This window comes from Thermobia domestica, chromosome 5, assembly GCF_964235325.1.
Source record: "Thermobia domestica chromosome 5, izTheDome1.hap1.1, whole genome shotgun sequence".
NCBI classification, from domain to species: domain Eukaryota; kingdom Metazoa; phylum Arthropoda; class Insecta; order Zygentoma; family Lepismatidae; genus Thermobia; species Thermobia domestica.
Window position 1 is genome coordinate 246,143,507 of NC_137458.1, and position 26,678 is coordinate 246,170,184.

A 26,678-nucleotide genomic window follows, 5' to 3' on the forward strand; every position below is an offset into this window, starting at 1 on the left:
CTTTCATTTCTTTCGCCTGAACCATACTACCTGCGATACTACCTTCCTGTTTTTCTCCCACAACTTCATTTAAATCTACCATTAGAATTATGCATGTATCTTTCTTCTCCCTATCTATAATTTCTTCTATTTTCTCATAATTTTCCTCTACTTCTTCAGTTGCATGCGATGTCGTCGGTGCATCTGTCTGTATCACCACTAGATCCTTCGTTTTTCCTTTAAGTCTTAACATCATAACTCTATCATCAATAAATTCTACTTTCACTACCTTCTTCTTTAAGCGCTTTCCAAGAATTATTCCTACGCCATTATGACCGCCCTTTTCATTACCTGAATAAAACATTCTATATTCTCCGCTGTTCAATACCCCATTATCTTCCCATCTAACTTCACAAACGCCTACCAAATCTAAATTATTTTGCTTCATTTCTTTATAATATAGTAGATAATTATTTTACGTATATATGCTCATTGAAAAAGTATTCATATACAAAAGTATATGATGCCCAAATACATAATGTATATAGAATATAATACTTGCAAAATTTGTACTGTAACTTTGGACAAGTGAGAATGCTGCAAAAACTGTATACCGTTTGTGATTAACATGCACATCAAATGGCTTGGAAGGGCGGTCACGAATCAAAGAATGATTTTAAAATGATATTTTGTGACTTATGAAGAAACTTTTTAATATATTAATAGACTTTGATACGACTTGGTAAGTACATTGTTAAGTACAATGTAATATTGTTATTTTCGCTGATAAGTGGCTATACAACCTTATCAAATTTGGAGTGCAAAGGTTCATTTTAGTTAATGATTAAGAGGGGTGAAGTGCTGAACGAGCTCATCAACTTTAGAAAATTGACCCTTGACCGGAGAAATAATGGGTTTGTGGAGAAGAAGAAGTGAAATTAGGAAATGAAATAATTTCAGTGGAGAAATGTATTGTAATTGTTGGTTTTAAGTCAAGGATCCTATAAAATAGAGGATCTGCCCTTACAACAAAATCTTGAAGCCATACGTCACAGTTTCGCCACCCCTACTCTGCCCACTCCGCTCAATAGGAGCGCAAAGTTTTGAGCCAACAATCATGGCGGAAACGAAAGTAGCCAATCAGACGATGGCAGAAACGAGAGTAGCCAATCAGACGTGCCGATGCTCGGTTGCTTTTTGGCTTCACCAATTTAATAGAATGAAGATACATATGGGCAGATCCTCTATTTATAATATCCTTGTTTTAAGTGGTGTTTCATGGAACTTGGGAACTATATGTAGCGGCGCAAGTGATTATTTGGCGGAATGGCACACTTGGGTTATTATTTACGCCTATTTTACTTAACAACAAGTATTACTAAGAGGTAGACTACACATGTTCCGAGTAATCAATTCATTTTTTCTTGATTTTTCTAAGCAAACTTTTCAGCCTACGATACGACTTAAACGTTATTGCTCTTGGTATCCGGTAGAAATTGTTTACATTATGAGATGCAGTGTTCTAACAGTTATTTCATATTGTGTTTTATTTAACTATTTTATATTGTTCTATAATTACTTCGGGGGTCTAAGACATCACAAAGTTTTGTTCTATTCCATTAGTGTTCTCCATCAAAATGTTACCAGCTATATGTATTTATATAGTTGTAGACGATTTTTTTTTATCAATGCCAGTGACTATAACTTATTTGTTTTATTATCTTTTTATTAAAAAAATAACTAAACAGGTCAAAAGCAGTTTAGTATAGTATACTATATGCACGAAGGCACCTTTCTGCGACATTTCAGTTGTGATAAGATGGAAGTGGGGCTCAGCTCCCTAACATTTACATATTTCTGTATATAATCTTTTACTACTAAAAAAGCACATTTCTAGCATTATTTAATTTATAATTATTAAAAGATAAACATTAAAAATAAACCAAGTATGCTGTATCATCAATGAGTTGAAACCTGACAATACCAAAATTTTCAGATTTTTTGTCGGTTGTTAGGAAAGGTTTTTTTTTAAAAAAAAAAAAAAAAAAAAGACAAATTTGTTGGGTCTCAACCCACACCCTGGCTAATGTTAGCGTTAAGCACATCTAGTTAATACATTAATTATTATAATGTCATAAAATAAGTTTCACACAATAAATGCACCGTAGCTAAAGTAATTAAACGGGCCCACATAAAAATAAAAAATAACAAAGTAAATTTGTTTGCATTGGCAGTGGATTTCTATTGTGATACTTCTGAACTGCTTTAGCCATGGAAGAAGCTAGGAGTAAATTTTCCATTTGAAACATTTTTCAAATTGGTTTTTTTACCCAAACTTTTTTTTTTTTTTTTTTGTTAAAATGTTTGATTGGTTTACATGAGTATTTGAGTAAAATCACATAACTTAAAGCTTATAAATTTATTGTAAGTTGTTTTTAAAATCAGAACATTTTCCACGGACCAAAATTTCAAAATCTGGAGCAGTTAAAAAATTATCACAATAAAAATTTTCGAAAAATGTCATAATTATCGCATGACGACAATCAATCTTGCCTCCTTTTCTAGTTGAAAAATTGAAGATAAAAGGCAAAAAGGAAATTCAGAAAACTTAGGAGCAAAGAAAAGAAAATCAGAACATGAATATCGTTTGATGAAAGAAGCTAAAAAGCGTGAAGAATGTGCCCTTTCATGCACTAAAATTATTGCATTTTTGGCAAAATCTGAATCTGAAAATACGTTGGAGAAGGAACCTCAATCTCATACATTCGAGGAATGTGAATTTCAACCTGATCCTAATTTAGAAAACGGTGACGATGGGAAAAAGGAAGTTTCTGTTTCTAAATCCTGCTCGCACGTGGAGGCGGTTCCTGAACTATCGGACTATGGTTCTAAAAAAATGTTGACCGAAATTCAGGATGAAGATTCTTTAGATAACTTTGTGGACGTGGTACAGCCTGTGTCTGAGGAATCTCGATCTGATAAAATGTGTGCAGAAAGTAATAATCAAGATTCTTTAGGGAGGTGTAATATTGATTTCTTCAGACCTCCAATTAAAAGTGACTTAAGCTTCTTTTTTTTTTTTTTTTTTTTCATCATCCAGTGCTTCCATCAGATGACGAGTTACTTGAAAAAAAACTTCCCATTTTCAATAAACTTTTTTTTTTTTTTTTTTTTTTTTTTTTTTTTTTTTTTAGTGAAGAAGAAAATATCAGTCGCCAATGGTTGTCGTACAACCGTGGAAATCAGTGTTTGTACTGCAGTGTTTGCCTAGCTTTCAGTAACGGAAAATCAGTATTTTGTACAGGTTTTAATGAATGGAGACGTTTAACACAAAGAATTATTGAACACGAGAATTCAAAAGCTCATAGTGACTGTACAAACTCAACTTTAAGATTCAAAAGGAAAGAGACCGTGGAATGCTTGTTGTTTCAAACACAATTAAGTAAAAGACAATCAGAAGTACTAGAGAGGAAATCAGTTGTCATGGCTATAATTGAAGTCATAAAACTGATTGGGAAACAAGGATTGGCATTAAGGAACAAAACTGAAGCTGCTTACAATTTGAATGATCCTACACCAAATCATGGAAATTTCCTAGCAATACTGTTATTATTAGCAAAGCACAATGATAATCTTTATTCTCACCTAAAGAAAGTCTCTGAAAAAAAAAAAGCGAAGAACTACTGTTGAAGAGGCAAGAAAGTGGTAACAGGAAATTCGGAAGGGGAAGCACTGCTATTTTCTTAAGTAAAACAACTGTGATGAATATTGTTAACTTAATTGCACTTGAAATCAAAACAGCAATTGCCAAAGAAGTTAACCAAGCTGGAGTTTTTTTCTGTCATGATGGACACAACCCTAGATGTCTCCTCATATGACCAGTGCTCCATAGTGCTTCGGTATGTGTACAATGGATTTATTCAGGAAAGAGTTATTGCCCTCAAACATGTGATTTCAACAACAGGAGAGAACCTCTCTCAAAACCTCGAACAGTCTTTGGCTGAAGTAAAAATACCTATCGAAAAATGTGTGACAGACGCTTTTGATGGAGCGTCAAATATGAGCGGACTATATAAAGGTGTGACAGCAAAGCTGAAAGAGATCAATCCGAAACACATTCACATATGGTGCTATTCACATGTATTGAACTTGGTGATAACTGACACCGTCCAGAGTTTGGGTGTTTGTATATCTTTCTTTGGGCTTCTCCAGGAAATTCAGACATTTTTGAAAGAATCCCACAAACGACTTGAGGTGTACTTGGAACAAAACTCAAGCGTCCGTCTTGAGGCTATTGGGATAACTCGATAGAGAAGTTGTTGAGTTGATTTTGAGTTTAACGTCCCGTTCAGCAGTGAGGCTATATGAGACGTGGACCTACTGATTAACGTGGAATCCGAACCACATGAGCTCCCGCTGTCGATGGAGAAGTAACAGCAGCGCTGCTGTAAAAATATTTGGACACTTTCATTACTGGGCACCCGACTCAAAGGATGCCAGAGCAAGACAATCAAAACCAGTATATGTGGAACTCGTAGCAGCTTTAAGTGTGATTGGCAACTCGCAAGAATTCAATTCCAAAGTCAGACATGATGCAATGTCTCTCATTCAAAAGTTGTGCTCCTTTGAGACTATCATTGTGGCTATGATGTTTTTATTGATTTTTCAGCATACCACACCTTTATCAGACTACTTCCAAACAAAAAATTTAGACTATGTCCAAGCATGGCGCCTGATATCCTCAACTCAAAATAAGTTGAAAGAAGCTAGGGACCAGTTTGACAAAGTCTATAGAGCAGCAGAACACTTTACAACAGAAATGTCAAATAGTATTGAAGGACTCATTACAGATGTTCCTAGCCTAGAACAAGTTATTATAGAAACAGAATTGCCTGAGGTAAGATGTAGAAAAAGAAAGAAAATGGCAGGGGAATCAGCTTCTGATGAAGTAATTGAAGACAGTGAATACAGATTTGAAGTAACCGTTTTCAACTGTGTTCTAGACCTAATTTCTAACAGCATGCAGGAGCGATTTGCTGAAAATCAAAGCTTATACTTAAATTTAGAGTGTTTTGATCCTAAGAAGTTTAAGAGTTTAAGTCTGGCTTCGTTGTCACTGAAAAGAATCACTGAATTAATTCCTGATTGTGAAGAGGGAAAACTTAAAGAAGAGCTTCTTTCGTTTTCATCAATGTGGGAAGAGTTTTCAAAATCCCCTTATGAGAACCAAGAAAAGAATCAAGAAGCTTTTGAGGTTCGTACGATTGAAGAGGACAAGTTTTCTGAAGATTTCATGGAGGATGAGGAGGAATATTTGGGGCCAACTGACGATATTGTGGAGTTAAGGTCTATAAAATGTGATAAAGTGAAGTGCAATTCTTGCTTTAAGTGCGCCTTCGATGTGATTCTGCAGTACAATATGTACTCAAGACTCTATACAGAATTATTCAAAGCTTATAAGTATCTCCTTACATTACCGGCAACAGAAGTATCCTGTGAGCGAGCATTTTCAAAGCTTAGATACATAAAAACAAGACTCCGTTCAAGACTTACAGATGAACATCTGGAATCATTGTTCTTGATGAACTCAGAAAGAGACATTCTGACCAAAATAGACAACAATCTTATTATTGACAAAATGTGTGAGAAAAGCATGGAGATGCAAAAGATCCTTCAAGCATAAAGCAGTGACTTTACTTTCATTTTCCAGTTTTGTTTTTGAATTTCTTTTTTGGCTAGGTAGGTATATAATTCTAAATTTACTTTTATTAATTTGTAGTAAATGTTTCATGTATACTTTTTATCAACGGTTTTAAAAATAGATGAAAAAAGTTAATGTTATGATGAACATAGCTTTAAAAGGACAGAAGTATGAAAAATAGCATAAGCCCCAAATTTAACTCAAATCTTCAGTTATAATTAGGCTGTTAACAAATGTACCCGAAGAATTTAAACAACTGGTGTGATTTTTGTAGTCTCAGTTAAAGTGTGCAGATTTATATAGGCCTAATATATTTAGTACTCAAAGTCTTTTTGTTTGTTTATGAAAATACTGAATTTGTATAATTCTATCGTGATTAACTGCAATAGCTACTTGATCTTTTGTTGTTTTTTGTGTACTAATTTTCCGGGAGAAGCCCCCCGGCACCTCCTTTTATTAGGTATTCCATACAAGCGAAAGCCTCGGATGGACGGCGCCCTCCCCGAGTATGTGACCGCGCCCTTTTTACATAGCCAGTCCACCCATGATCCCACCTCGCGCCAAATGGACTTTGTGGAGGACAAACACCGTGTGCATGGACTTTCTCGTAGTTCTCCCGTTTCCTCCCACTTTATTCATTCCATCGTTGCATTCATTTTCATCATCACCGTCTCCTTTAGTCTAGACGACATAACTATGGGACGTAAAACTCAAAGATTTAATTTTTATTTCATTTCCAAAAAGGAATCAAGGCTCTCTATTTTGCCCTCCTCCCCCTCCCCGCTTCGGACGCCCGTGCATAAATGTATTGATTTAGTTGTGAGAAACCACAAAATTGCCATCTGTTGATCAAACATGACAAAGACAAAGTTAAGATCTTCCACAACGTTATATAATGGTGTCACATTACTTACTTCACGACACACCTTGTTGTATAAATAAATCTGTCGTTTTTAACTCTTCGTACATAGAGGCTGCAAGCACATATTCTTGCTTATGTCATCTATTAGCAAGTGTACTAAGATTACAAAGGAGTATGTTTGCGGAACACCTTTAAATATTTATTTATGAGTTGTGGGTCTATCAAAGTTGATACATATCCGCGTCATTGCAAATCACTACATAATTAGCAAATGATGACTCACTCTGAACAATGCTTTTGTAACTTATATGTAATGAATGGATTTTTGTATTGTTAACTAGCGTTCATTACCCGCTTCGCTCGGTTAAAATTAAAAAAAAAAAAAGTAATGTGTTCCGTTAGTCAGTCAATTTTTACTATGGATTCGACACGGATATCGGTCATTGTCAATCATTTTTATACGTATATCTTCCCCCTCCTCCAAGTTACAAGGCTGAATTTGATTTATACGGTATCGGAAGTGTCACTGTTCATCTCAGCGACCCCGAAAACTATGGATTTGACACTAATATCGGCCATTTTCGATTATATATATAACCCCCCCCCTTGGGTCCGCGCCTGTGTCAAACTGCAATAATCTATTTTTATTTCAGTGCTACTTTTCTCAGTCATCTTTTGTTGCGAAATATATGTTTAATTGAGCTGAGCGAAGCGAAGCTCTTATACTCGGGTTAGCCGTTTGGTTGTCCGCGAACTCCTCCTAGACCGTTTGGCCGATCTCAACCAAACTTAGCACGCTGATAGAGTATGTCGTGCTGAGTGACAACATGGGTCGAAATCAAAAATCCGATGTACCATCGAGGAATAATCACCGAAAAACGCTTCCTCCTAGACCGTTTGGCCGATCTCAACCAAACTTAGCACGCTGATAGAGTATGTCGTGCTGAGTGAGAACATGGGTCGAAATCAAAAATCCGATGTACCATCGAGGAATAATCACCGAAAAACGCTTCCTGATTACGTAGTTTAAGCTCGCTCAGCTCATTTCATTGCAATCGGGTATATACATTGCATTCCTAGTCTATAATTCATTACACAATTAGAAGGAAATATCTAATTCGTCTCCTGTGGATACAAAGAAGCAACCAAACAAAAAATAAAATGAAATCTTTGAGTTTAACGTCCCACGATTATGCCTGTTAGGCTGAGAGAGACGATAAGTAAGGCAAGTGAATGATGATGGAAGAATTGGTATATATGAGAAAGTGGGAGGAAACTGAAGTTGCTTAAGAAAACCCACGAGGTCATTGTTGTCCTCCACAAACTCACTTGGTCGTGGATCGAACCAGGGTCCGCACGCATCTACTACTCTACCACTGAGCCACCGTGCGACCCATATCGTTTGCAGTATGTTCTGTTTCTTGCGTGTGTCAAGAAAGTTCGGTAGTATTATTTAATCTTCGCTTTAATTTATCCTCTATATGTCGTACCGGGGCCGCGATGGTTCCGAGGTACTATGCACACTTTTGATGTGTAGAGTCCCTTGTTCGATCCCAACTTGAGCCAAGTGGGCTTTGTGCTGGACAAATACCGTGTGTATGGGTTTGCTCGGGGTTTTATTTCCTCCCACTTTCTTCGTTCCTTACCGTCCCTCTTAGCCTCAGAGTATAACCATGGATGTTAAACTCTAATAATAATAATAATAATAATAATAATAATAATAATAATAATAATAATAATAATAATAATCTATATGTCGTACCATATGAGATGAATTATGAATGTAATTTGTAAATTCATAACAAAAAATGAAAACGATAAGTGTTTGGCATCATGGAAATGTGTTTTATTTTAAAATTTCCGCGGGGACTAGCAAAGATAATTAATTATTCTTTCAGTTTTAGTTTACTTCCGCACAGGCTGTTTCGTTAACTTGAACCTCGTTCAGAGGTCGTGCGAGTAAAACAGATTGCTTTCATTTTTCTTAACATTAAGTGAGCCTTCACAACAGTCACAACATGTTCATAAATTGTACCATATAAGCAGGACGTTTGCTAAATTTCAGGGCCATATTAAAGTCAAGGTTTATTTTTGGGAAGTTAAAAACACTTAAAAGAAGTTAGTTCTTCTTAACAGTGTGTTTTGCATCTGCAATATCACTTTGCACCCAAGTACGGACTTTTCTCTTTTTTTAATTGTAGGGCTAACCTCAATCGTTCAAAAAGGAGGTTAATTTTGTGAAAAGTTATTCAAAATGAACTGTTACACATTACACAGATGTTAGGAGAACTTTTTTTTTTTTTTCAATCTTGTTAAACACATTGAAAGAAAATATAGGAATACCTTGCGGTTAATTTGGTTTCAAGAAACGGGCGCACATGTCATGCAAAACAGCGTCGCTTAAGGTCTACTTACAAGGGGTTTAGACTGAGTTTGTTCATCACAAAATATTAGTTTAATAAACAAGTTTCAAAAAATTAAACTACGAGTAAAACTAATTCAGAAAATCTATTTAAACGTAATAAAAGTTGAAAAAGAAATATATTACTCTTTAACTGTAAATAAACATCAGTTTTATATCCACTGGTTATCATGGATGCCCGAAGGGGAGGGAAAGGGGGACCCGGGACCCTTGACTCACGAAAAGTTATACATAATATAGCAAACCACGCATATTAAATGCCAGACGTAATATAGCAACCATGGATATGGCCCCCCAGGAAAAATTTCTTCGGGCGCCCCTGTTGGTTATGCTCTGTCATCTAAACGAGACGGATGACTAATGAAAGTGAATAATTATGAACGGCAGTGATAGAATGAGAATGTGGGAGGAAATGGAAATATTTTTAGAAATCCCATGGACACAATGTTGTCCACCTGAAATTAACGTGGTCTGGGATAGAATCTTGTCACCAGAGTCGAACACTCTTTCATTGAGCCATTGTGTCTTCATTCTTCAACTGTAATTAGTATAATTATATAACAAGCAAATACTCGACTCAATTTATTTAAATATGTAGCATTTCTAACTGTAAATGCATACGTTCTGTTTACTGCTATTGTTTGGTTATTCTTTTTTTTATTTTATTTTTTTAATGAATTTTGGCAAATCTAAATATCTAATATTCGTAAATACAAGTCAATTTCGTTTTTACATAGTGAAACTATAGTAGACTTCCAAACTATGCAGATTCAATACTAAAACCGGAAATAGTAGATGTATAACTTCCGGTTGCATTAGAAGGCCAACATCAGAGATGAAACCTGTTCTTTGAATGCTGAATCCATGTCAAAAACAGTTCCTCTGTCTCTCTTACGAGGATATGCTCGAAGTTTTGCCTCTTGGTTAATATCTCGGGTTATAGTGAGCATAATTTAATGAAATAAAAACAATCTGTACATTGACATCTAGACTTCTGTTCTTCAGGTTCTGGAACATCAATTCTTCATATAGTCATCATCCACTTTCACGCACTTCTTCGAACGGCGCACCAGTCCTTCCATGGCGTCACAATAAATATCCTTGCTTTTGGACCACGATCGTACTGCACGTTGGACGTCCTCATCTAATGAGTTAAAGGTGCCTTTAAGATGTTCCTTTAGTTTAGGAAAGATGCAAAATTATCAAGATCATGACTGGATGCAAGATCATGTCTGTAAGGGGGTGTGGGGAGACAATTGTATCCAAGCTTCAATTGTGTCGGTGGTCAGCTTGCTGGTAGAGTCCTGCACGGGCCGAAAAATTCGGCCCGAGCCCAATCCAGCCCGAATGTGCCTAGGCCCGGCCCAGCCCGGGCCCGAAAAGTTTTGGAGATTTTCGGCCCGAGCCCGGCCCGATAGGTGTTTTAAAATTCTTGGTCCAAGCCCGGCCCGGGCCCGATAAATTTTAAAAGTTTCATTTTGTAACATTTTTCACGGGCACACTTCTTCAACGTTTGCCTTTATTCTAATTATCGTTTAATGAAAGTCAATAATTATTGCAATTAATCGGCCCAAGCCCGGCCCGACCTGAAGAGAAATCAGTGTCGGCCCGCCCAAGCCCGGCCCGGCCTAAAGAAATAACAGAGTTGGCCCGCCCAAGCCCGGCCCGGTCTCTACTTGCTGGTGTGGAGTCTAGCATTGGCATGGAGAAGAAGAGGAGCTTCAGTGTCAGACCTGACGCGCGTCAGTCGAACTTTAGCTTCTTTAGGGTTTCGACGTACCGCTCTGAGTTCACGGTGGTACTCTTGGTAAGAAACTCGGAAGTTACTGGCCTTGTAGTACGAGGCTTGTCAGTAAACTTGGAATGGCTTGCGTCAGTTCCTCTGACTGCATTGGCCCATCTTCAAAGGGTACTCTTATCCACGTAGACTTCACCGAACACAACTTCCATCCGGCGATAAATTTGGGTGTGCGAAGCTCCTTACAACCTCAAAAATTCAATTAAGGCTGTCTGCTTTAACCGCATGTCTATACCAGTCGCCATCTTGGCCACAATTGCTAATTACTTGGGCAGATGACAACAACAATTACTGCGTGGCGTTGTAAGTAAGGAATGAAAAAGCTCCGATATTTCTGCAAATTAAATAAGTATGATATTAACCAACAGACAAATTTTTTCTTCGTACAAGTGAGGGGCTTAGAGGATAAAGGTGGTATGTAACAAATTGTACATCTCTAGAAAACTAAGGTCACACGTTTGTTTGTGTAACACTCTCTTCACATCGTTTCTGAATCTCATCATCCAAACGTAAAAGCATACAAGATAAGTATTGTGTACTAAGAACAACACATAACACGTTCATCGACGACCAAAACTTGTCTTTCCGAAAAATGTAATATAACACTTTCATCCTCTAATCCGTTCAATTATTAATATATATAAGAACTAATATTGAGGTTGAAAGTTTTACTAGTGTTTGCTACTTCCGGTTTCAATTGAAGAACAGGAACTGAGATGAAACTTATTCTTTGGAAATTACAAAACCACAAATGGTAGTTGATTTCTATCACTTCCGGTTTTAATAGAGGAATAACCGATGCATTCAGTATTTTCTGGATGAATTAAAAGATCTTCTCGCTATCAGTTGTAGTTTTATTACTATGGCAATCGTAGATTTTTTCGCAATTTCCGGTTTGAAAGAGGTATAAATCCTAGTTTTGCTCATGAGACGAGACTGGGCTTTCGTGCAGATACGAAACGAGACAGAACCTTTTTTAACATAGACAAATATAACATTTCAAACGAGACTGCATTTTCAGAATACCATTTTGAAACTAGAAAATACCAAATGTCACGTAATACTAATAAATACCAAGATGAAACTTATTCTTGGGGCATTTAATCCATATCAAAAGGCCAATTCTCGTTATGCATTATCGTTTTTGTGCTATGGATATAAATATTGAAACCGGAAGTTGTGAAAACCGGATTTGTGCCATTTCCGGTTTTATTCAGAGACAAGGGTGGTGGTAGAATCTATTCTTGGGACACCAAAACGATTCCAAATAACAACTTCTCGCTATTTCCTACCAGTTTACTTGTGATGTCGTTCTGTAAAATTTTAGCATAGTTTGGAAGCAGGCACGTACGCACTACTTTATTTCGGTAAGAATCCAAAGCTTTTGGGAAGGGGGTCTAAATTCAATATGAGGATAAATTCTATTAAAAGCTGTAAAATCCCCTAATATTAGACTAAATTTACAGAAAAATCGAAATTCCGGATGGATACGTCCCTCGCGTATGCGAATTGGTTGCCGGTGGGAGCTTTTGTGGTGTGGATTCCACATGAAGCTATAAGTCCACCTCTCATACAGCCTCGGTGCTGAACATGGCACTAAACTCCAAATCAACCAACGAAGCAAAGTATTCCTATTAGTGATTGTAAAGTTCTCGACTTATTGTTAAAAAAAAAAATAATAGTGATAACTTTCGTCGCTGGATAGCCAGCATTATCTTTGGTGTTCAACTTCCATTGTCGGGAGCATATATGTTTCAGATCCTACTTTAAAGCTGCTGCTCAATATGTACACATGGTCCTCGATGGTCCTCGGTTTGTTGAAGAAACAAAAAATACAATTAAGCCTATACAAACTTCCATGTCTTTATGATTCAAAGTGAGTACGTAATATAAATAGGGTTGCCATATGTCTGTATTGTAATAAAACTATGACATAATTTAAAAAAAAAAGTTAGCTTAACAGTTTTTAAAAAGAAATATATTTAAAAAGATTTTTTAACATTGTTTTTACTAATTAAAAAATGTATGTATTTTTAAGTTAAATTACAAAAAAAAATTGAATAAACAGTTACACTTATTGTGGACTAATGAGGTTCTCCGGCAGTCACGTAGCGTGAGAAATAATGAAGTAAACAAACACGGCTGTTATGGAGAACCTCAGGGTCTGGCTGACAAAATTTATACAATATAAAAAGGTAAGGGAAAGGTTTAAGGGGCATTTTTTAGCAACCAACCAGCATTTGCACAATATAGGTGGTATATCAGCATTCATAACGTGTTATATTTTTTATTGGTACCAACTCGCTCCCATTTATATAAGGCTCCAAGCTGGACGAATGGTCTCCTACGAGAGAGCATAATCTAAATTTGTAATTTTTAGTTTTTAATTTATGTAAAATAAAGTCTTGCTTGTTGTAGGAGAAAATTATTAATCTGTTAATTAATATCTAACAGGCAAAAAATCCCTAACTACCTCATTATTTAAACAGTATTTTGTACGGACTGTTTGTATTTTTGAATCCGTGCCCGTATCGTACAAAGCATGAAATAGACAAATGCCCGTATTTGACGGTTTTTTTTGGAGCTGCCCGAAAATTTCCGAGTCGGGAATCGCTAAAATCTCGGGCGAAAAGAATTGTGTTTTAATCATATACGGTAACTTATATTTTAGTAACTATTAATAAAGTAGGTTATGTTTTAAAAAGTCTCTCATTTTCTCATTCTAGGGTTCTGTTGGTTAGATTTTATATACGTAATCTAATGACATGATTTATTATATTCGTGTTAATGAAAAAAATATATAAAACATATTAGATTCCAATAGTGTTTTAAGTATTACAGTAAACAATTGCGTGATAACCTCAAAAAAAAGTTATTTTTAAGTAAGAAATTTCAAAATATTTATTCTGTGTTTGGGCACCGATTGTGTCGTCATTTTAAGACTTGTCCGTATTTTGGATCAAAAAATTAAGGTAACCCTAAATATTAATAAAATTTCCTCTCCTCGGGATGAAATTTCCAAAATTTGGATAAATTTATATTTTATAAAGCGAGAAGTCTTCATATGCCAATTCTGTACTTGTACTCTAGCCTAGGTCTAAGTCTAGCAATTAAAACTAAATTAATAAATAAATAAATAATAGACACGTAATAATACTGATTATTTTTGAGTAAATGATATTGTTCTTATTAGAAACAAAATCAGTTTTTCTGAAAGCCGACCCAACTTAATATCTTAAGGTTTGCATGAATGTGCAGCTGGATATTTGCGTGAACTAAGGCAGGGGCACTCTTTCCATATAAGTCAGAAGAGATCAAAAACTTAAAGCAGTCCAAAATTAAAGCTGAGCCTTATTTTTAAGCAAACCTTTCAATTTTTAACAAGTGTATATGTAGTCATTAAAGCAAAATATTTTTCTGTTGGTCTAAATATAATCAATTAAAATATACAAAGATCTGTCATACATGAAATTTGAGTAGAGTATTTGCTTTAATTAGGCCTATATTATAAAAGAATAGAAGACTTGTTCTGATAAGGCATTTTTCGGTGAAATACTTTGTCTCTGTCCATACTTAACAAAATAATTAAAGTCAATTTTATAGATTAGTGTTTTGAGTAAGAGAACAAAACCATGAATAAGATTATATTAGGCTGTCTTTTTTTTAGTTTAGTGCCCCTTTTAACCATCGAGATTACATGAGATGTAGATTAATAACAACGTGGGATCCGAACCATTTGAGCTCTTATTGAAAATCAAACTAATGTTTACCGAAGACTATGTGTAGGCCTACATTTTCTTTGATCCAACATCGTTATTTCGAACTTAATAAGGTGAGTCATATTTTGGAACACTTTGAATGCATTTGAAGCCAGAAATCGTCAGAATTTCAACTATGTTTTCAATTTTATATGTGTATTTGATTCAATACAAATCCCATGTCTGGAAATGTATTCCAGTTCCTATTTCACACATGCAAATTGAAGAGTTTACATACATCTTTGGAACAAACTTAAATTTCTTTTTTTTTATTATTTTTGTATCTCATATATATATATATATATATATATATATATATATATATATATATATATATATATATATATATATATATATATATATTATTACTACTATAAGCAAGAATAGTGGTTAACGTTCTTTCTTACAAGCCGGTGGTCATGTGTTCGAATCCAGTGAGTTTTGTCCATATTTTTCTCACTTCCAGGAAATGCTGGAATGCTATTTAAAATACGGATACAGAACTATTGCTTTCCACTTAATTTCTTATAATTTTTTGTTATTGCTATTGAGTGTCAATAATTCAGCTTCACACGTTGTATCAATAAATCAATAATGTTGTCATTTCAGTGCAGCCGTATGTAAAAGTGAAACTCCGCCAAGGGGAGAAGCTTATACGATCACTGAAGACTCGACGTGTGAATCCTGGCATCTCTATTCCATTCGATGACGTCATAAGTGTCTCTCTCGCTCAGCAGTCACACCTGAGTGACATCATCGGCCACATAAGTGTCTGCACGAAGAACAAGTTAGGTGAGTGACAATGCATGACCATTTATATTTTCTTTTTCATCTGTTCAACAAAGGAAAAAGCTACATTGGTTTCCCGTTCTGTTAAAGATCTAGTGTTACTGCACACCCCAGGACGCAACATAGACGATTGTCTTTTGTGGACTCTTGGTTGGTTCCTCTTTGTTGCTTTTTTTTGACTTCTTTATGGTATGGTAGAAAAGAAGAAGAACTAACGAGACAGTGATAAAGGATCGAATAGAACAATGTAGAACAAAAGGAGATCACACTACCACAACATAATTCATTGTGAACCGTTTTTACAGGGAAGGGAACAGCAACGATTAATCTTCCGGTATTATGTGTTTTCCATATTCAATCCCTGCCCCCACATCTTCAGGATTTTTTTTTTTTTTTTAACTAAATCTGAGAACAAGACATTGTTTACGAAAATGTAATCTAGTTTCTAACGTCACACAAGTTGTTCCTGTCTGCGAAATCCTTGTCTCTTACTCTTTTGTTATCGTTCAAACTGTCTCGTTTGTTTCCAAAAGGTGTCAGAGAAAGTGTAAAAGAAACAGAATTTCTCCTTGACCTTAGTTGAGGTACTCTTTTTGTGTGTGTTTTGTCCTGACAGTTGACAAAGTGAGATTGTCCGCTCGTATTTCAGGTTTCCACCAATTTTGGACTGCAAACTCAAGGACTACGCTGAACGTTTTCCTTGAGTGCAAGTTTTTTAATTGTTAGAACCAAGTATTCTTAGTCACCTCATCTCAAATCGTGTCTTGTGTAGTTAATTAGAACTTTCCTCGCTGGTAAATTATACATGCCTTTTTGTCTCTGATGATCGTTGTTCTGGATTTGATATCCAATAGGAGCACGGAGTGTTCACTGTTGACCTATCACAGTAATTGAGGATCTACTTCAGCCCGTAGCCAGTCCAAAATGTAGAGGAGGCGGTAGAAATTAAGGGTGGGCCGATCCAACCATATTATTATGGTTCATTTGCAAGCCTACCGTGAAAATTTTAGGGGGGCACTCAAAATTTAAGGGGTCGCCCCTAGATCCCCCGTGGATACGGGCCTATTAAGAGGTAAAGAGGATCTGGTTTGCAAACTCATGTGCTGGCCACATTCCATCAAATTAAAAGCTGCATGGCCGGCCGTAGCCCCTTCTCGTGTAGTACGCCAAGGAGTCGATTTGTTGATCAAGAGTAATTCACATTCTAAACATAACTGTAAGTGAGAATAAATTCATGGGTCAACCCTTTCTCAAGCGAAGAGTCTAAGAGGCATGCTTTTGTCAGAAATCTACCGTATTCAATCCGACATTCCGTCCGATGTATGTTCGTGATCCGTTCACGAACATAAATCCGTTCAAAGACGATTTTCGTACCCGAATTGTTCTTTTATCGATCATTGATTCACCGTAATCTTTTATGAGAATTTTTAATTCATTCGCTCTGAAGACAAATAATAAATAGATAAATAAAATAAAAAGTGTAAATGCGAAATTGTATATGTGTGTAATATACTCATTTTAGACAAATATTTTTTGTTTACTTTGAAAAACAAACAATTAAATAAATGAAGTCAGAAAAAGCTCCTACAAAAGTTCAGAGAACCGAAATTAACTAGCATATAAAAAGGTATAGGGCTAGAGTCATCGGAGTCTCTTTCCAGAAACCATTTACTATACGGATGGCGGTAAAGTATAGTATTGTAAATCTTACACACAACGTCGCAGCATCGCTTCTTCTTGTGCTTCTTCTGTGGAAATGTTTGTTATCCGAACTTAAAAAGTGGTCGTTGTCCGACTTATTCACAGTCTAAATTTATCCTTAACCGATTACCAACGTATTTGGAAAAGAAATATAAGATTTTTCAGAGAGAAAAGTTAAAAAAAAAAAAAAAAAAAAAAAGAAAGAACGGAAGATTGTATTACTTTTACGAGAGAATAAAGGAACATATGTGATATTCAGAATGTAGAATAATTTTAATTAGAAACTATGATAGCTTTATTAAAGATAATTGCGACACGTAAAACACACACACTTAAAAAATATATTACGATTCCCGGTGGGAGCTCATGTGGCCCGAATCTCGCGTTAAGTTGTAGGTCCTCCTCTAATATAGCCTCGCTCCTGAAAGGGACGTTAAATCAAATCTAACCAACCAAGTACAGGATTTGTCCGAAAAGTAATGAGACTGGCCACTGCACAGCGCTTCAGTCTCAACACCGGGGCCACTACGATTGGGAATGGTGGTAGTAATATCTTAGCTAACCAACTGTACTCGGATCAGTCGCTTTCGACCTTTGGTAGAGTAAAGGTCGTTCTCGTGCGAACCGTGTTTTAAAAACGACGTCCGACGTCGAGTTTTTTTTTAAAGCTCAAAATGCAGCGTTCGCTTGAGCAACGATACGCTATTAAATTTTGCTTCAAACTTGGAAAAACCGCTTCAGAGACGTTCACTGTGATTAAGGAGGCCTACCAGGACCACCTATTGTCAAGATCCCAGGTTTTCTGTTTTCATGAACATTTCAAGAATGGGTGGGAAAACAGAGGAAGACGAACGCTCCGGACGCTTTTCGACGGGTCATGTGAACGAAAATTTCATCAAAGTGAAGAAAGTCTCAAACTAATTTGTGTGTGAGAATGTTAGTCGAAGAAATGAGTCTACCCAAAACAGTTGTGCACGAAATTGTCAATGAAGCTTTGAACATACGCAAGATTTGTGCGAAGTTGGTACTAAAAGTGCTAGAAGACGGACAAAAGGAAAAACTACTTGACTTGACATTTCCCGTCAAATTTTGGAGCAAATTGAGAGTGAACTGGATTTTTTTAGATAATAATAACAGGCGAAGAAACATAGGTGTTCCAATACGACCTGATAGCAAGCGCCTCATACCCCAAATCCTCATACCCCAAAAAGGCAAGGATATCCAAGTCCAGGGTCAAGGCAATGCTCATTGTCTTCTTTGACAAGAAGGGAGTGCTACAGAAAGAACTTGTGCCTCAAGGAAATATTGTCAACGCGAGTTACTAAGTGGAAGTCCTCAAACGCCTGCGAGACAGAGTCAATCGAATAAGACCGAAGATTATCAAATACTGGAAACTCCATCCCGATAACGCGCCAGTTGCATCGTGTTCGCTGGCTAGAATCGGCGTTGCCACAGCCACTGTACAGCTCCGACATGACCCTAGCGAAGTTTTTATATTTCCCAAGGTTAAAAATATTTGAAAGGTCGCCATTTTGACGATGTTTTGACCATCCAAGCTGCAACGACGTTGACGGTGTTGGTGTTCTGAGAGGGCTGTTGGAAACTGACTTCCAGAAGCCGTATGCTAAGTGGAAATCGTAATGTCAGCGGTGTGACGATAGTCAAGGAGAGTACTTCGAAGCATGTTAACAAATTGTACCAATCGGATCGATAAATTTTATTTCCTGGTCTCTCTCATTACTTTCCATACAAACCTTGCATATTAAGCAAATCTTTGTTCTCTTTTAATTGTATATTAATGAAGAATTTGCATTTCTTAATAGTAATATTACGAGTGGTGTGATCTTTGATTCGAAACTCTCGTTCTTTGACCACATCTCCTCAATAGTTAAGAAATCAATGCGTATGCTGGGGCTTCTTTACCGATTCACTGAACTACGTACTGTGGCATCATTAACAACATTCTATAAAACTCTAATAGCACCCAAGATCGAATACTATACTGCTTTCCCATATGGGCCATGGCCGCACCTACACATCTTTCTAGACTTAAGTCTGTTCTCAATTTCTTTATTGCAATAGTACGTTTTTGTGTTCTCGCACTTCGAATATTACCTAAGGAGGAAATTTTGCGGTATCTTAATATCCAGACGCCGGAAGTACGCAGAAATAACTCTGATTTGAAGTTTCTTCATAAGATTGTTAATGGGAACCTAAGATCAGAAACCCTAATTCAACAACTATCCTTACATGTACCTTCCCGCAAAACCCGGAATACCCATCTATTCCATCTTGCACGCCCTAGGTTGATAATTATACAGAGGTCTCTTTTTCACCGAGTACCGAACTATTATAATAATCTAACTAGTGAGGTGGACATTTTTTCGAGCTACCTGGTGTTTGAAAGAGCAATAAAACGCGTGCTGGCCAAATAATATTACTTGTGCACTCTTTGTTAATACTATTGATGTTACTGTTGTTTATTTTTTTATTATTTTTTCCCACTTGTTGACATTTCGCTGTGTAAAATGGCACAATTATGCTGTATCTGGGAATTTGTTCAATAAATAAATAAATAAATAAATTTGCATAGTACAAGTTTGAGAACATATCAAAATTCAAAATTACTAAGAGTTCTGCTTTTACTAGTTCATATAAGCTTTTGTTTCTGACACCAGATCTTCTTGCCCTTTCAAGTAGTCCAGAATGCTCTCGACGTGATAATGTGCAGTTCTGTACGTGATCTTGTTTTCAGATGACTGTTCCCCACCTTCACCCTGATTGTTACTTGATGCAGTCAGGTTGTTTAAAAAATGGTAAGGGAAAAGTGTGAAGGAGAACTGAAAAGTCGTTGTCAACTCGAATCTCATGGTCAAATTCCATGTCTGTTCATTTTCTAGCATGTCTGCTGATGATTCTCGCGATCAGTGTATATTTTTTTTTCTTTTTTGCAAACACTCGTTAAGCCACTGCTAGCAAATCGTGAGTCGACTGTAATCTATTCCAGTAGGATAAGAACAATTATTGACAACAAATGACACGCTTTCTAGCACCACTGAAATCTGTTTTTATCGATTTTTTCGAAAACTACGCATGACAATTTAGCCTCAAGCATGTCATTTTGTTCAGGTCGATGTGATCTATCGATTAATATGCATATGTATGTCACATCGTTGGACTGTATTATAAATAGTTGAACAAAAACTGAAGTTTAAGATTTAATTATATTTTAAGACTATATCTGATTAACCATATTGTATGGTGTCATATTGCTAAAGTCATAATGAAAAGCTTTATAAAGGTACGTTTCAGAATCAGTGTTATCTTAATAGGTAGCGTGATTAATAACATTAATTTTTAAGTTTATAAAAAAACTTTTTTTTTCTCGAATTTCTCGAAAACTACACATGAGGATTTAAACTCACTCATAACACTTTCTTCAGCCCAGTAAGATTTATCGATTGATATAGTCTCATTTTTGGATTTTTTTTTTTTTTTTTTTTTTGTTATGTACTAATAATAATATTGTAGGATTTTTAAAATTATTTTCAATCCTTTCTCATCTTTGGTACGAGTTGTCCTGAGGTCGATTTGCGCTGGGGATACTCAGTCGAAAATTGTAAAAAGGTTTTTCGGGCCAGCAATTCTGATTGAGGTTTTTTCTGGGTTTTCTTCATTCATATGAGACAAATAGCGGGCTTCCTGCTTGCCTTTCCTTGGACAGTGTGCCGCCGAGGACGTCATCCCTCATACGTGTCGGGCTAACATGGCCATATTTGCTGAAAGTCTAGAAATCTAATTCCTAATCGTAATCGTTAGCAACCTAGGATTCCGAATAACTACCATGTCAAGTTTTGTCTCATTCGGTCAAGGGTTAGCCGGTCAGTGGTTAGATTGGATTACAAAAGTGAAATGACGGATTTATTAGTATTTTCAAAAATAATTTTGTATGTCCTGGAAGGTATTTTCATGTTTTTAGCTTTCAGAGTAAGCGTAAGAAAGCTTATGGTTTCACTCCAAGAGTATGTGTTTGTATGTTGGCGGTATTTTATTTCTCGCTATCTGCTGGTCAGATCTAAACCAAATTTGGTGGGCAAGTAGCCTATGATGTAAGGAATAAAAACCGCTATATTAGGTGGCTGAGATCTGCCAGGAACAGACTCGAATCGGCAACAGAGGCTTTGTTTCACTGCTTTTTTCATACCTACAGCTTCTGAATTAGGTTCACCAACTTTCTTCCGCTCGTTTGGTAGTAGAATTGTATTTGAAAAATAATAATGTAGATAGCGCGAAGATTTGCATTAATTAAATGGCGCAAGTGGTCCCAACTTCGATACCCAGTGGGAACATTCGGTCGAAAAATTGTAAGAGCATTTTCAGGCCAGCTACTTTTCCTGAGTGAGATTTTCCTAGGATTTCCCTCATGGTACCCAGGCAAATGCTGGGGTGGTACCTAACATATAGATCCCAGACCGCTTCCTTCCTTCCAATCCTTTCTTTCTCCCTTTTCCTTGGATAGTGTAATCGCCGAGGGACGTCATCCCTTATACGTGAAAGTTAACATGGCCATAGATGCCGAAAGCTCAGAAATCTAATTCCCTCCTAATCCTAAATCCTACATTAATTAAAGACTTGAATTGTTCTTCCTAGAGCAAATTTTATATACAAATCTCGAGTTAATAATTAGCCTTGTCTATGTCACAAGTATTTCGATATTGTATATCTAATTTTGGTTCAACATGATCACATAGTTGCAAATACAAATAAATGCACTACTTTTATTTTATACTACCTGTAAACACCTGTTGTTGTCCGGTCTTAATTCATTATCTGGATAAAAAAGAGAGGAAGACATAATGGGCCTTATGCAGAGTCGTTAATGCCATACTATAGAGTTCGATTAGCATATGTTTCCTGCAGTAGTAGTCAGGCCTTTAGTATGACGCTAATCATACGTCAAAACGACTCTGCATAAGGCCAAATAAATATGTCTTTATTCCATTGCCCGGTATTTGTGTGCTTGTATATCAGCCCGCAGAACAAAGTAGTAGTGAGGGTTGCATACATAAGAGGCGTTCTTAGAAATAATCAGAAAAGAACAAGTGGGAAACTTTTGACCTCCCGTCCCCTGTCCCTGAATCGAAAATCGATTTAACAGCTTCGTTCACGATTAGATCTGGTCAAGAGATGTCTGTGAATCAAAATTGGTGGCTATGAAAAGGCTCCTCTCTATGCTAAATTGTGTTCACAGACGCACATACATTATTTTATGTAAGTAATGACCGAGAATTGATGGAAAGAATTTTTTTTTATTCATGTTGATTGAAAGTATTCTTATAGAGTACATTTATAATATAGCATTATTTTTTTTCTGCTGAAGGATTAATAACTGAATGTAGATCCAAATTCTATATTAATGTGTGTTGCTAGAGAAATATTCACACTTTAAGTAATTAATACAGCTATGGAAGCTTATTATTCTTTTCTTAGCTTCATTCTAATAAAAAAAAATATTTTCGAATATTTCTCATAAAGTAAAGCCCATATAGTTTTAATTTTATAATAATACTATGGTTCAGTATTTTAACCAGAAAGTCGGTTGTTATGTATCATTTCACGAATACTTAGCTTGGTAAAGAAGATCGATATTTCGTAATTATTTTTTCTAGGATAGACTATAGATCTGGTATAGGTATTAGTATAACTGTATTTACTGCCATTAGTATTAGTGATACCAATTGATTTATATTGTTATTCTTATACTTATTAATTTAAATTTACAGGGAAGAAGAATGTATTGGGTCGTGTAACTCTTGGGCCATCTCCGAACGTGAAAGGAACTGGCGCCGATCACTGGAACGATATGGTTCATGCAAAAGGAACTACAATTACCAAGTGGCATCCACTAGTTTCCGAAAAGGCGTAGCTTTTGCAATAGAACTTCAATATCTAGCAACGAAAATAAAATTTGTGTTAAGTGTCATCATATGTTGTAAAGTATTCTTTATATAAATTATGTTTGTCGAAATATCGTAACTCTCGTTAAGTAGTTGACTTATTATTGAATATTCAAAACATAATATTTATTGGAAAAAATCCAACAACAATGTAGTATATGTTGTTAGAGGAAAACCTGCTAATATTACCTTGTCTTTAATTTGACACTTGCGTAAAGAAACAACAATAATGTGGTTTTATTACATGTAACACAAACTGCGCACTAAGGTCGCCTTCACACTAGGATCTTGTGAGCTGCGTATGTGAATCTGTAGTGTGAAGGCATTGAATACTTCTGAGCCGCTCAAAAGAACGTTATACCAAAATGATAGCCATACTAGAGCCAGGAGAAGCTGCAGCTCTAATTTTGGCAATAAATTACAACGAAAAAAGAAAAGAACATATAGAACAATGTGGATTTATCCTATAAATCAATCACAACCGGAAGAATGTGCATTTTACAATCTGTTTCCTAAACCGAGAAAAGATGAAAGATTTTTTTTCAAATACTTTAGGATGTCTATATCTTCGTTTGACGAACTGTAGAATAGTATAGTGTGTATTTCATCAGAGTGACACCAAAATGAGAAATTTTTCAACATCAAATATATGTACACTTTTCTCCATTACAACTGAGTTCACACTCACGTGTGAAGGGCTCTCATAAGACTATGTGTTATTTTCTTACTCGCCAGCAGTCTGCTCGAGCCAGCTAGTGGCTGGATGATCTTCATAGCAGCTCAGAACCGCGGCTCACATGCACCGTAGCGCTTGTAAGACAATGTAAAGCTAGCAGCTGCAGCTCACGCGAGTGGCTCAGAGGATCCTAGTGTGGAGGCTATCTTATACATATCCTAAACTAAGTATTGTTGTGAAACCAACGCTAACCAAGTTAGAAACACTTGACTGAATTTGAATTCCATGGTTGTGAAGAATTGTTTAAGTAAAGATGATTTTAAGAACTATATTTTGCTAGTTACGATCATATCTTTTTTTTTTTTTTTTAAGGCTTTCTATTTTCCTTGGTTTAAAGAAATTTTCTCAATTACATTTACCTTTCACTTATTCGACCATGTGACCTTCGATCATCTCCGTTTACTTCTTCTTAAAATGTTATTTTTCATCATCTCTAAATTTTCATTACTATTGCGTTTCTTTTTATGTAGTTAATCTTCCTCACAACATAGTCAAACCATCTCTGGGTTCTTCTCCTTTACATCTCCTATACAGTATTTATTGTATTCCTTATCCTGATTATGGTCAATCCTGATTATGTTTTCCTTTGCCATTTCACGCACCCAATTTAGCATACTTATTTACTTTCCCTTCATTTTTTGAAGTTTGTTATATTTAGAGGTATTTCTTAATACCGTTAATCGTTGCTGATGTGACTAGTTTTACATACTGTTACCATAGATTAAGGAACCATCAGATATAACCTTCTATTGTATAAAATCTCTCCGCGGTTTCAGCCGCCTCTTTAAATAGTTTGTCTTCCAATCTAAAAGAAGTGCGACTATCATTTATTTAAACATTGGCACTATTGTGCCATCTTTGGTTTGGGGGCAAACTATTTGAAGTAACGACTTAAATCGCGCGGAAGTTTTATATAATAAGGAGGTTATATCTAATAGGTCCTTAATCTATGCGCTTAATCTCAGTCTAACTGGGATCTCCTTGCCGCAAACTATCCGTGTCATTTGTTGTATGATAAATAAATTTCTTAGTATAAAGAATGTACTTAATTATATGAAAAATAGTAAAGACACATAGACTAGTAAAAATATATTAAATTTTATCAATAACCTAGAAAAAAAATAATTATATTTAACTATATATTTTATACTTTTCTCTACTAGTATAATGTAATTTTCTTTAATCAAGATAAAATCTATTTTATCATAGAAGAGTGTCGATTTTTATGGCGATTGTGCCCGAAACCTAAAATTAGTATTATTTATTTATTTACTTTTGAAACTTCCTGGAAAAAGATCTAGCGAAATTATCGTACGAGGTACTACCCAAACTATCCGAGATTTTTTTTTTTTTTTTACCGGGCAAACCAGTAGCAGCACGACATTCCTCCGCTAGATGTCTCGAGGTACGTGTACTGCACAACAAAGTTACATCATCTTTGACGCATTGAGTTGCGAGTTGTAGTTGCGCGTGCCAGGACGTGTTTCAGTGCTTCTTCGATTTGTCAAATGACTGACGTTAAGGAACAACGGGTTTGCATTCAATTCTATGTCAAGTTGAAGAAAACTGCAGCCGAAACCCAGCGCATGCTGAAAGAGGCATTTGGCGAGAGTGCACTGAGTCAAGCAAGTACATTTGAGTGGTTTAAGCGTTAAGAATCTGTGGAAGATGACAAACATTCTGGTCGACCGTCAACATGCACAACACCGGAAATGATCATGAAAGTGCGTGATATGATTCGCGAAGACAGAAGGCAGATAATTCACGATGTTTGTAACAGACTTCGACTGTAGGGCGACCATACGTCCCGTTTTGACCATGACAGTCCCGTTTTAGGGTCGTGTCCCGACTGTCCCGTCAGTAGATAAAAAAGTAGTACTTGTTCCGTTTTATGCAAGTGAAAGAATAAGAAATCCATTATCTTTACTCCTTGTAAACGTATTAATAACACCGGTCAACAGCGAAAATGTTTCTGAAATTAATTTAGTCACAAATTGTTAAATCGAGTCCCACAAATACGAAATGGGTAATGAAATGGTACCGTTAGCTCTTGTTTTCAAGAAACGGCCAATTTCAGTTAGTCATGGGGGTGTTTTCAAGCAATCGTGAAGACCTTGTTATTAAATAGGTACTGCTGCAACACTGTAAATCAGAATATCATGATTAATACGCCATTCTCTACAGAATGTTGTATGCTTTCAAATTCTATATCGATCATACCGCTATCACGTACAAGGAAAGGGAAATTTAAGAAAATCGGAAAATTTCTTTGAAAAAGTCCCTTTCTGGACGCTTGGGGCCCTCTAGAGTGACTCTGGGTGAGACCACGAAGCACTGATACCTTGGCATATTGGGAATGTTTCTGCAAAACACCATTCCGATATCACATATGGTGACATCATTATTCTTATTTTGTTTGCAAGTAAAAAATAGCGTTTTAAGTATACTAAAATGTAGTAAAGTGTACTAAAGTAACGACCACACAAATTGTATTTATAATCCAGGTAGTTAAAGGGTGCTGAGTGATCAAAAAGAGCAACATGCATTGTCAATGTATCAGCAGTTCAAACAATTTCTGTTATGTGTGTGGTGAAGTCGCATTTGCAAAGCAAAAATGTCCATTGACACCGTTTGTGGGAACAGCATTTTTTCACTATTTTGGTGTGAAAGTTGGGGCCAGGACAAGCTACAGGTACCTCATATATGCTGTAAAATTTGCTGCGTGAATCTACATGCCTGGTAAGAAAACAAGGGTCATTCAATGAAGTTTGACATTCCGGTGGTGTGGAGAGAGCCAACTAATCATTTCAACGACTGCTATTTTTGTTTTGTACCAACAATTAGGCATGGAGTGTCCAGAAAGATGAAAGGAACTATACAATACCCCAAAATCTCGTCAATCCTCAGACTGATCTCTCATGGCAAAGGTCTACCTGTACTTAGTCTTCCAAACGAATGTAGTGAACAAGACGAAG

General features: G+C 36.1%; 1 protein-coding gene across 4 annotated transcripts in view; it reads left to right on the plus strand.

Moving 5' to 3' along the window:
- Positions 1-24,914, plus strand: part of LOC145686514 (synaptotagmin-1-like) — a 103,512-nt gene extending 78,598 nt beyond the window's left edge. For all 4 annotated transcript variants that reach the window (XM_081759898.1, XM_081759899.1, XM_081759900.1 and 1 more), the window contains exons 4-5: positions 15,130-15,312; positions 22,794-24,914. In XM_081759898.1, coding sequence (XP_081616024.1) covers positions 15,130-15,312; positions 22,794-22,936 — 326 coding nt within the window. In that variant the 3' untranslated portion in view covers positions 22,937-24,914. The remainder of the gene's footprint in view (positions 1-15,129; positions 15,313-22,793) is intronic.
- The last annotated feature ends 1,764 nt before the right edge of the window (positions 24,915-26,678 follow it).